Below are 12,381 nucleotides of genomic sequence, written 5' to 3' on the forward strand. Positions count from 1 at the left end.
TAATCCTGGAGGCGCGGCTTCGATAACAAAATAATGGAAAAAAAAAATTTTTTGAATTTTTTTCACTTTTTCATATATTTCTGTAAAATTTAAGAAAACTTCTCACTAGCTTCTCTCACGCTTATAATATTTTATGTTCAAATCATTTATTTATTTTTCGTTTTGAATCTAATAAGATTTATTTTCAAAAAATGTAAGAAACCGCGTGGCTCTTTATCTTCGTTTGCGGTATTATTTAGTAGGATATGGATGCTAATTTCCTATGAATCGTTCTACTTGTAACTATAGACAGGCAGAAATAGTTAAATATTGCTACATTTTAGATTAAACCTTGGGCTGACACTGTTTGTAGGTATAGCACCGCCTCGTCAATCATCAAAACTGAAAAGTTTTTAACCCCCGACCCAAAAAGAGGGATGTTATAAGTTTGACGTGTGTATCTGTGTAACTGTCTGTGGCATCGTAGCTCCTAAACTAATGAACCGATTTTAATTTAGTTTTTTGTTGTTTGAAAGGTGGCTTGATCGAGGGTGTTCTTAGCCATAATCCAAAAAAATGGTTCAGCCGTTTGAAAACTATCAGCTCTTTTCTAGTTACTTTAGTTTGGAATGACCTATCTAGGTAGGACATTTAAGATCGTTGATATCACCTAGACACCTATCACTTTTAACGATGAAGCTAATCAAAAACCGAAAATACCGCCAGCTTCGTGACTATGTTCTCAAATTTTAATTCAAAACATTTTAGGACCTCTCTCCTTAATTAAAGATGTAAAAGCTAAATTTAACGGCATTTTTATGTAATTGTAATGGAGAAATTGTAGCTTTGCTTCGGCAACGTTTTTATGGTTTTAAACTGAAAACCTAATTAGGTACCGTAATATTATCTAAATACAGACCTTCTGCTTTACGTCAATAGGTAGGTACTTTAGGGCGCACGGCGAGTAGGTATTATGAATTAAGTAGGTACTTGCGTAACCATTAAAGTAGGAATAAATAAGTGCGTAACTAAGAATCACAATGGCTAATTAATAATAAAACTATTAGCCGTAAACAATGCAACTTTTTTCTTTATCATTTTGTAATCCAAGTGGTTATATCATGAAATAAAAATATCAGTACTAAAGTACAAAAAAGCATTTTTATTATCTTTATTATCCTTTAAAAAAAATTCAAAAGAAAAATAAAACCGACTTCAAAAACCAAAAACACTAAAAAGTTGAAAATAATTTTTGTTTAGCTACACGTGTAATGTACCTAGGTATGAAGTCGAGCGAGCATATTAAAACAAATTTAGAAATCCAAGAGTGAAGCTCGCCCGACTTCATACCTAGGTACATTACACGTGTAGCTAAACAAAAATTATTTTCTACTATTTAATGTTTTTGGTTTTTGAAGTCGGTTTTATTTTTCTTTTGAAAATTTTTTATTGCACATTTTTTAGTGGCCCCACTGTACTATGCTATGCCCAGTTAAAACCCTACTGTTTACTAAGCTATTACACTGATCGCGAGCAATTTGCTGTTCTCCATCTCCGTAGATATTCATCAGATCTTCACCAAATTTATATGGGACCACCTGCACAGTATAGGTACCCTTTCAAACAAAAAAAATTTTCCAAATCGGTCCAGGGGTCTTTGAGTAATCGGGGGTTCATACATAAAAAAAAAAAAGAAAAGATCCCGACGAATTGAGAACGGCCTTGACCGTGCGTGCGTGCGTGGGTTGTGCGTGGGGGGGGGGGGGGGGGGGGGGTGTTTGTGTGTGTGTACGTTTATCTAGGAAATCTTTCTTTCATAATGCAGCTGTTGCCATCGATGTATTATCGATGGCTGTTGCACAGTCTCACTGTCCAAGGATTGTGTCAAAGAAAAGTAAACCTTGTACCTACCTTGTACCTAACAATTTCTCTAACTAGCCATTTGTTGTTTACAGGAGAGCGTCGGATACTTCACAACGTGTCGGGCGAGTTCCGTTCCGGGGAGCTGACGTGCATCCTGGGACCTTCTGGCGCTGGCAAATCTACGCTGTTAAACATTCTTGCAGGATACACGTATGCTCATTATTATTAACTAGTTTATGCACGCGATTTCATCCGCGTGGGCTACACAAATTTCAACCTCCTAAGTTCTATTTTACCCCTTAAGGGTTGAATTTTCAAAAATCCTTTCTTAGCGGGTGTCTACATCATAATCGCTATCTTCATATACAAGGATCTAAAAGCTTAATTTGCTATAATCCGCTAAACTAAATTTGTATGGTGCAACATGCAACATGCGATATGCACCGCCCGCTCTCCCACTGCTAATCATGCAGGAAAAGCCAGCCACCAAACAAGCAATACGCACCTGATCACCACGCAGCACCACTCAAATCCCAAAACTACTCAACGCACGTTTCACTCCGACACCGGAGCATCCTCAGGAGACCTTACAATGCACAGTTGTAAATTGCATTTGCACGTCCACATTATCTTATACATAATATTATTATTTCTATTCTGTTTTTATATTATATATATTTATTGTTGAATTTTATTAATGAACTAGCTGTGCCCGCGACTTCGTTCGCGTGGAATAGTGACTTTTCGGGCAGCATTCCTTATGGCAGCGGCGCGGCTCTCAGCGCGCTTTATATAGCCACGGACGCTCCTGAGGCGCGAGGCGTGTAGTACGTACTCTGTACGTTAAAATGTTCGCCGTGATTCTTTAAATTGACATAACTTTTTTATTTATGAACCGATTGACATGAAATAAACACTAAATATTAAGTGAAGCTTACTACAATATATTATTGAAAACCGTATCTAAATCGAATAAGCCGTTTCTGATATTAGCGTGCACAAACACACAGACAAACAGACAAACAGACAAAAAAAAATTAATTACAATTTCGGGTTCGGCATCGATATAATGACCCCTGCTACTTTTTTTACATATTGTACAGACACCACTTTTCTACAATTTTATTATATGTATAGATGAACTTCGGATTACAGTATCATTATTACCAATAGTATTTTTACAGTAAAATACGTATCTTTCTTTCAATAAATTTATCTTTTGACAGTTCAATAGGCGTGAACGGCCGCATCACAGTGAACGGGCACGCGCGCGACATGCGAGTGTTCAAGAAGCTGAGCAGTTACATCATGCAGGATGACCTCCTGCAGCCCAGGCTCACCGTCAAGGAGTCCATGATGATCGCCGCTGATCTCAAACTGGGGAAGGAGCTAGGGAGGCCGGAGAAAGAACTTATTGTGAGTTTTTTTTTTCTCTCTCGTCTGGCTCTACAAAGATTAGCCAATGTCAAGGTTGTAGTTATTTGTAACAAGTTAGTTAAACTATACAAGTATGGACCCCGTCTGTTCCGGCGCTCGCCGACATACGCACGGCACCCCCTTAGAACGCTTTCCAGTGAGTTTAAACAAAAAAAACACTCCAAAAAGGCAGAGCACGCCCGCCAGCTAACACCATATTGACGAACACAGACGAAGTCCTTATTGTGAGTAATCAAATCACTTTACTCCCTTTTTAGGGTTCCATACCTCAAAATGGAAAAAAGGAAACCTTATCTATAGGATCACTTTGTTCTCTGTATGTATGTCTGTCTCTCGTGTCAGTCAAGAAAAGGGAATCAAAACCTATAGGGTAGATAGCTACTTCTCGTTGATCTAGAATTATGAAATTCGGTAGGTAGATAGATTTTATAGCACAAGTAAAGGGAAAATCCGAAAACCTTGAATTTGTGGTTACTTCACCAAAAACAAATGCGTTCATGAAAAAATAATTACATAGTTTTCTAAATAACATGTAGTCCATCATTAACATAGAGTGTTGGACATATTAAATGTGTTTTATCCTGTACGATGCTAGGGAACCCTTCGTGTGTGAGGCCGACTCGCACTTGACTGGTGTTTTTACCCAACTACGGGATAATGTTCAGCAATTGTTTGTTCATTATGCCCATAAAGGTAAGTATGTTAGAATATCATTCAAAAGCCCACGCATACAAAATTACAAACACGAAAAGTTTTGTTTCGGAATATCGCTTCTAACTCAACAATTCTCATAATCATTAGAGATACATTTGTTCAAGCAATACATTATATTATTCTCCAGATAGAAGTATGGCCAAACTACCATAAATCATGGAACATCGATGGAAATCTAAGCAGTACTTAATAAATAATACATTTCTGTAAACTCACATGATATTCTATGACATAGGTAGGTAGGTATAATTTGCAGTAAGTAAGTACAATATGTTTGATTTCTTATGACAAACCAAAAGAAAATTTATCAAAATACCTCTATTTCACTTTCCATCAGGTGTGATTGTGGTCAAAGCGCTTGCCTATAGTGAATAAAAAAAAATTATTTCCGTATTTGGCGGAGTAATCGCGTAACAAACATTTCAAATCAAATCAAATCAAATCATATTTCTTTATTTAAAAAAACATACAGTGAAATAAAGAACTTACTACTTGAATTCAGTCTCTCAATCCGTCCTTCCCTCATTGCGCTATTCAGTCCTACTCTAGTCAATTATTGAGATCATTATATTGTTTTTTACATTAAAAGTTTTTATTCCCATAAGCTATTCAGAGTTTCTGATATGTTTACCTTTAATTTAGTTCGTTATTTCGGTGTAACGGGATCTTCTTTGGAATATTGAAATATAATAACGAAACGGATATGACCTCATCAATAATCTCCACCCGCGGGGCTTCCTGTATCCATATCCAAACAAGCTTCCAAATCTAAACTTAATTCAACTTCCCGGGGAAATAATCCGAATTCTGAAGTCCTACCCAGTTTCTACTCTATTATTTTGTGTTTATCTTGCGATCAGTCGATGGATTATGAGCAATTGAAAAAAGATATAGGCTTTCAGAGACAACTTTCCCAGCGGGAAAGTTGTCTCTGAAATGTATTCCGCTTTATTTATAATATCATCGTCCCTGCAGTTTGATCTCGAGGCCACCCAAGAAAGTAGGTACTGGCTAGAAATCGTAAGCATAGACTATTTTATTATTAGACCAATTTTTGAGTCTAGACTCTAGGTCTAGACTAAAAAATTGGGTGCTCAAGACCGGACAAAAGCGGACCTCTCCTATTATTTATTATAGAAAGGATAACCTATGTAAGGCATGCACTTGTCTGCAACACACCAAATAATAGGTGATTAGATAAAGATGTTTATGAGTTGACGTGCACGCATCACGCAGAAATCTGTGCTGGCACTGTACGCGACGCAGAGCGGTACAGAGACATGTCTGCGTCGCACGTACCTACGCCGTAGCATACGTAGCTCTCTGTACAGTAGCCTAGTAGTTCCTTGAAGCGACGAATCCCCTGCTGGCTGCATTGTTAAACTGCCAGGTTGAATGAAAACTGCCAGGCTTGAAATTGTTGGTATTTCCAGGTTGAAGAAATCCTTCAAACTCTCGGACTATGGGACCATCAGAACACCATGTCCCAAAAACTATCCGGAGGCCAGTCCAAACGTCTGTCCGTAGCATTAGAGCTGGTCAACAACCCACCTATCATCTTCCTGGACGAACCTACCACGTAAGTTGAGGATCTTCTCAGTAACTGGATGGGTGACCGATTTTGGAGAATCCGAATTTGGCCTCCTCGGTTGCTCCGTATCCGTATTTTAAGCTGTCGGCCCCTATTATTAGGTTTATTTAACATTTGATAATAACGGCAAAACCTAAAAATCGAAATCTTGTGCATGGCTTGTACGGGAAATTGTACTCTCTACAACTCCTATCATTATGTGATTAATGGAAAGGGGTCATGACTCTCAGCAATGAGGATGACGACGAAAAGAGAGAAATGCCAAATTCGGGCCTCCAAAACTCAGTCATGCCTGAACTAGGCCACGTTTTACCTAAACTAACAGTTCTGTACAATACAATGTAATTCTAGTTAATCACACCAGCAGTAACATTTTATTGCACATAAACCCCGAATCGTGTTTAGAAAATTGAAACAGGCGCACAGAATCATTAGCCAGAGAGCCCATTGGTAATATCGAGGAGGTGATTGATAAAAGTTGAAAATTGGTAAGATAGTTCTTTTGCGCTGCCTGATTATTTATGGATTTGATTGGCATTATACAGACAAGACCTGTCAACTTGTGGTGAGCACAAAATTTTAGTTGAATCAAATCATTCAAATTATTTGAACGAAGTTTGAATTTTTAAAACCCTTTTTTAATTTAACCTAAACAAATTTGAACATGAGTGCTGTGTGTAGTCCCGGCATTCGACCCGTCCCGTGCCCAAAAGTTAAAACAGAACACTTATAAAACTACCTCGGTTTCTATCTGTCCATCTGTCTCTTACAACTGTTGTATCTTTTTCTAATATTTTAATAATCCAACTGGCAAATCAAGCTTACTTACTTAGTCTACATACCACCGCAACGCAAAAGAAACATCTTAACTACGAACGTTCAGTATTTATTAAGCACTTCCAGAAAAATCTCTACTTACTCTCGGACCATATTCCGAAAGTACAAAGCAATTCATTAGATTAAGTACTTTTAGCCTTTTTAGAACGTGGGTCGTTTAGAAATCCTTCTTAGTCGTGCAAGTCCATTTTGGAAGTAACATTCGCTCACGCATCTGATCAGTTTCCTTTACTTAACTAACTTAAGGTAAAGATTCCTTGGTAAGTACGAACGCAATACATTCAAACGCAGAAGTCCAATACTATTGAAATAGCATATTATAATATATGGTATATATTTCAGTAGGTTCACCAGGTTCGCACGCAAACGCACTGCGAAACACGATACTTACTAAACCGCTGCGTTTATTCACAAACTGCGTTTCGCAACAAGACACCTCCACCTTAGGTTAGGATGGCAATATACCTAGCCTAAAGGGATCATTTCCGAAACTGGTATCAGTTACAGCTCGCTAATGAGTAGGTACCCGGCAAGAGATTGCGAATATTAAGCATCCTGACTACTTTAACGCAATCTTACATTTTGGTGTTCCTCATTCGAAGGCAAAAAACCTCGGTGTCTATCACAGGCAATTAACAAGTCAAGTTATTGAAAATTAAATTTGAGTAAAATAAAAAGACTTCTACCAATTTCAGAAAGTCGAAAACAGGCAGAGAGACATAACTAATGTTTGGTTTGGGGGTTTGCGAGCAAATAATCATAAAATTAAATTCTCTGCAGGAAAGGCATTGCGAACCATTGGTAGATGCTCTTGACGATTCAAAAGGACTTTTAAAAGTCTAATTTTGAATTTATAAGCTCAAGAAAAGGCAGTTTTTCGAAATGACAGACAGACTCTTGAATTTAATTTATTTGTGTTTCAGAGGCCTGGATATAGTGTCAATACGTCATCTGGTAGTTCTTCTAAGGCTTCTATCTCGGCAAGGGAGAACAATTATATGCACCATCCACCAGCCCTCCGCTTCCTTATTCTCGCTGTTTGACCGAGTTTATGTGTTATCCAGAGGACTATGCTGTTATCAGGTAAATATGATAAGTCAAAACTCTTCCCTTCAGACAAAATAAAAAAGCTAAAAGGTATCCATACAAGCGTACGACTTGCTCGACTTATTTTATTTAAACAAACTCGAATGAGTGGAGTAATTTAATCTTGCTCGTAGAATACGTACTCGTAGGTAAATTATCCGCGTCGGAACCAATTTATCCTTACATTGGCCCATTTTTACATATATTTTTTTAATTTATAGTCTAGCACTTGGCTATAACTAGACCTGCAGGCAAGTGAAGATGCAGCCTAAGATAAAGCAGGCTTGCCTAGAAGATGCCTATTCACACTTGTTAAAAGTGGAGGCGAAAACTGATGCCGGAAGGGTGTTCCATATCCTAGCGGTTCGAATTTTTCAGAAAGGGAAAGAGGTTAACGCTTATTAATACACTCACTACTACAACCAAGGCAGAGCGTTCATCGTGCAATATAACATCAGCTATAGGTACGTGAAACAAGTGTAAATTAAAAATTTACAACACCCTCGACAAGTGAAGGTTACAGTAACTAGAAAAGAGCTGATAACTTTCAAACGGCTGAACCGATTTTTTTAGATTATGGCTAAGAAAACTCTCGATCAAGCCACCTTTCAAACAAAAAAAAAAACTAAATTAAATTGGTTCATAGTTTAGGAGCTACGATGCCACAGACAGATACACAGTTACACAGATACACATGTCAAACTTATAACACCCCTCTTTTTGGGTCGGGGGTTAAAAATCGAATCGAACAACCGCCGCGTGAACGTAGCCCTAGTCTATACTCTATAGCATTTGATCTTTCAATCAAAGGATATAAGAAGTACCTAGTCTCTGAATTGAAAAGGCCCGGACATGGACAGTCACGAGCCTTTGTGGCCGGTAACGAAACGGAGCTAAACTGTCATGAACGCAAATTAGACGGCTTTGTGCCATCATTAATTGTACTGACGAGGACAAAGAGACTGTAGCCAGCGGCCTAGGACCAGTCAAATGAACTGAACTAGAAATGAAAACGATGACTTTGTACTTAAAAGAATTAGGAAATATCTTGTTCAGAAATTTCGTTTCGAGAGGGCGTACAAAAACATGAAGTGCATAAAAGCTGTTAGTTTGTAAGTTGGTTCTTGTGCGTTAGAATTCACCATAAATAAATAGGTCAGCTATTCGACTTTCTTTTTATTTACTGTTATAAGTGCATGAATCTTCATGATTAACCTACCACCGGCCTTCTACTAAGCACGTGACCGAAGGTATCCTTTCAAAATAAGAAGGGCTTAAGGCCATAGTTTGACATACAATAAATATTATTAATTAAAAAACCTACGCTATAAAAATACAATGAAGGAGGTAGATATGGACCGTTACAAGTATATTGTAATTGTAATTAATAATTGTAAATTGTATTTATTGTAAATAAAACCCCGTTTAGAGTAGATTTTAAGAAAGTCTGAAAGCATCTTTAAAAACCTTTACGCAGATGAAGTCACAAAAATGATTTAGTTTCCTTAACGCACTGAGGTTGAAATCTATAAAGCGTAGTTTGATATTGCTTAGACTTAAATTTCAGTTAAAACGAGACAGATGTATGCCAGCTATATAACGCTGTCTCGTTTTAACAGTGTCTTAAGTCTGATCAAAGTCAAAGTGGGCTCTATAGATCTCAAACTGAAAGTCAAACTCTTTGCATTCCATACAGTCCTTCGACTTCCTCGTCCGTGAAATAGAACTATCGTCTCACAAACTGTTCCTCTGAACTTCTTGCAATTTTCATATTTCTTTCGCCGACACTATATCTTGTTTGTGACTTTTATTATTGGGTCGGCCATCCCCGGGGGGTATAAAGCTTTCACAACTTCGCTGAAATAGTAGTCACTTTCGATGAATTCAACGGTATTTCCACCTTACCTATCTATGAAACTTTTTAAATTATGTTTCCCTACAGGTACCTACCTATCTACGTTGCGTTACATTGTCTTGTTCAGTTTAACTTTAGGATATTCGTAGCCACATAACCTTATAAAGTTAGTTAGCTTTACTAGTCCTTTTGTGATCAGAACTCTTTCAATTTTGCCAAAATAAGTATCTTGACCAAGCAAACCGCAAAAAAGTATTCAGAAAAGCTTGCCCCTAAAAATTAATCTCTGTGGTTCTTACTGTGTAGTTAGATCTATAGGCTAAACTTAGTAACTTTCCTTCTAATTGTTCCTTCTAATAATACCTAAATACCTACATATTATCCATACTAATATAATATTATAAATGGGAGGGTGTAGGTATGTTTGACTGCTAGCTTTTCACCATCTGTCCATTTAATCGATTCTGAAGAAAGGTATAAAGATAGCTTGCATCCCAAGGACAGCCATAAGCTATTTTTATCCCGGAAAATCAAATAGTTTTCACCGGATTTTAAAAATCTAAGTCCACGCGGATGAAATTCATTTGCCTATTTGGTACAGGGATCTTTTTATTCCACTACAAGTTAGCCCTTGACTGCAATTTCACCTGATGGTAAGTATAAAGTAATGATGCAGTCTAAGATGGAAGCGGGCTAACTTGGAAAGGGAATGGCACAGCATGCATCCTGGAGACGGTCCCACGGGATTTAAAAACAAACTTAATCCGTGCGGATGAAGTCATCATCTAGTGCCTAGCTAATAAAAACGAATAAAACTTTAGAAAACAAGAATTTGACCTACATAACTAAGAAATAAAGGTTAACCTTCCTACCATCTAAAACTGTATTCATTTTAAATGCCATAAAATAGCGTTCTCGCTCAAGACATTTCAAGTATTCCGTGCTTAAAAGCTTTCTCCATCCTGTATATTTACGATTAGTCGTATATTTCTCAAGGAAACGATAAAATTGAAATTACTCCTATATAGAAACAGTACGGTGTCAGAGTTTCGCCGCTTTATGCTCTTCTACGCGTATAGCTACCCGTACGAGATCTAGATATGTTTTCTTAAAACGCAATTCGATTTACGTCGCCTTTTGAAATTTACTGCTGGAGAAGTACATTCAAGTGTTGAATTGAACGCAATTTGAAACAAATGGAATCTTAACTTTTTTCCGGAATGTCGTATAAATTTTTTAACAACGGAGTTAAAATATACCTAAGTCAGCAAACTTTGTTCAATTAAAAGACGTCACTTTGCAGTTCGTAACAGAAACGATGCAGTTACTAGTGTGCATCACAGTGTGACCGAAAGCTATAATTTTCCTCGACTTCGTTAAGCATTTTCAAAGGTGAATGCACACTTATCCGAGCTGAACGCGTCGAACGAGTTGAACGACACGGATTTTTAGAATTCTGTATATCATGAACCTCGCACACTTCCTCGTGTCGAATCGTCCGAATCGAAAGTGTGCCAGGTTTCATGAAATATCATATTATACCAAAAAAAAAATTACCAAACAATAAAAAATTATCAAAATCGGTTCATATTTGACGGAGTAATCGCGTAACAAACATACGAAAAAAAACATGTCAAATAGAGAACCTCCTCCTTTTTTGAAGTCGGTTAGTTATGGTTAGGTCTAGGTTGGAGCGCGCGTTCCTAGGAGATACCTATTCGCCCTTGCCTCGAATATGCCATGTTTATGGATACGTGGCAGGAAACGGACGCTGGCAGGACATTACACATGTCAGTGATTCGTATCAGAAACGTTCCATGCGAGTACGAGTGATTTGATTTGATTTCACAGGGCGCAGCGCCTCTCCTCGTCCCGTTTCTATCGGAAATCGGTCACGTGTGTCCGACGACACACAATCCGGCCGATTTCGTGTTGGAGACGCTGCTGAGTGATATGGAAGCATCAGCACAAATGTCGGAACTCTGCCAGAACGGAAAGCTGTGTAGGAAGCTTGATCGGCTAACTGTGAGAGGAGGACGGTTAGTGAAATTGAATTGGCTATAACATTAGGTGAGAAAAGAGTACAAAAGTTCAACCATAATACTGGAAGCCGTAGCCGAATCTCAAGCTACTATGGTCTTCATACGATAAAATATTACTATTGTTGTTTTGTATTGTAGTGTTCAGATTTTAAGAAAGTGGTGTTCGGGTGTTTAAATAAATACCTACTTCACGATTTCGTTCGTTAAAATTCATTGATTTAGCACTAAATTGTTGAAAGAAGTGACTCAGCACGACTGATCTAATGTTCTGGATAGAGATCGTAAAAGTTACTTAATTCTCTAATATTAAATTTTAAAATAACTAGATTACTAGACTATACATAATTTCAAACCTCTAGATTAGGTCTAGGAACAGCACGCCAAATTTCAACCCGATACGTTCATTTCTCATTCAGTTCTCGTTCATTCTCTACAGGAAACCAGTATTACATTCAGACGAGTCAATCCAGAGGATATTCGTGGAGCATGTCGCCAAAGAACAAATGCAGAAGATGGAGTTCCCCACCACGTTCTTGACACAATTCCTGATTCTGATAAAACGAATGTTCACGCAGACAATCAGAAATTCGGTGAGTTAGATATTATAACATAACATGTTTTGCTTAAAAAGCGCCTAGAATAGATTAACGCCAACATTCAGTCAAAAAAGTTTCGCTTATCTACTCTAAGATTTAAAGAGAAACGAAACTAGCTAACTATATAAGAGTTCAAAAAGATATTCTAAAAAGTAAAAACAACAGCATTATTTAACACTAAAAACAAGTAATGTGCACGTGGTTTTAACTTAACTTGTTGGAAATACTTAGTAAACAAAGACAGAATTTATAATATCCACCAATAATAATAAGTAATTAAGTTTAAGTAAGTGTATTACGAAGGAAACTCGCTTTCTTTGGACAATTTCCAAGAGAAGTCCAATGGTAGCGACCATTGTACTCCCAAGATCAGTGTTGAAA

The 12,381-nt window shown here is 37.5% G+C and overlaps 2 protein-coding genes across 3 annotated transcripts in view; one reads left to right on the plus strand and one right to left on the minus strand.

Moving 5' to 3' along the window:
• The window catches only part of LOC123869688 (ATP-binding cassette sub-family G member 1-like), a 76,636-nt gene that overhangs the window by 40,586 nt on the left and 23,669 nt on the right, over positions 1–12,381 (plus strand). For both annotated transcript variants that reach the window (XR_006796947.1, XM_045912678.1), the window contains exons 2-7: positions 1,935–2,052; positions 3,069–3,258; positions 5,427–5,572; positions 7,345–7,504; positions 11,214–11,401; positions 11,841–11,994. Coding sequence is in view for 1 of the 2 variants with exons in the window: in XM_045912678.1 (XP_045768634.1) it covers positions 1,935–2,052; positions 3,069–3,258; positions 5,427–5,572; positions 7,345–7,504; positions 11,214–11,401; positions 11,841–11,994 (956 nt within the window). In the remaining variant the exon portion in view is untranslated. The remainder of the gene's footprint in view (positions 1–1,934; positions 2,053–3,068; positions 3,259–5,426; positions 5,573–7,344; positions 7,505–11,213; positions 11,402–11,840; positions 11,995–12,381) is intronic.
• LOC123869691 (DNA-dependent metalloprotease dvc-1) overlaps positions 7,700–12,381 on the minus strand; it is a 29,174-nt gene continuing 24,492 nt past the window's right edge. The window contains exon 5 of the mRNA XM_045912684.1: positions 7,700–7,730. The gene's annotated coding sequence lies outside the window, so the exon portion shown is untranslated. The remainder of the gene's footprint in view (positions 7,731–12,381) is intronic.

The sequence above is a fragment of the Maniola jurtina genome, chromosome 11, assembly GCF_905333055.1.
Source record: "Maniola jurtina chromosome 11, ilManJurt1.1, whole genome shotgun sequence".
NCBI lineage: Eukaryota > Metazoa > Arthropoda > Insecta > Lepidoptera > Nymphalidae > Maniola > Maniola jurtina.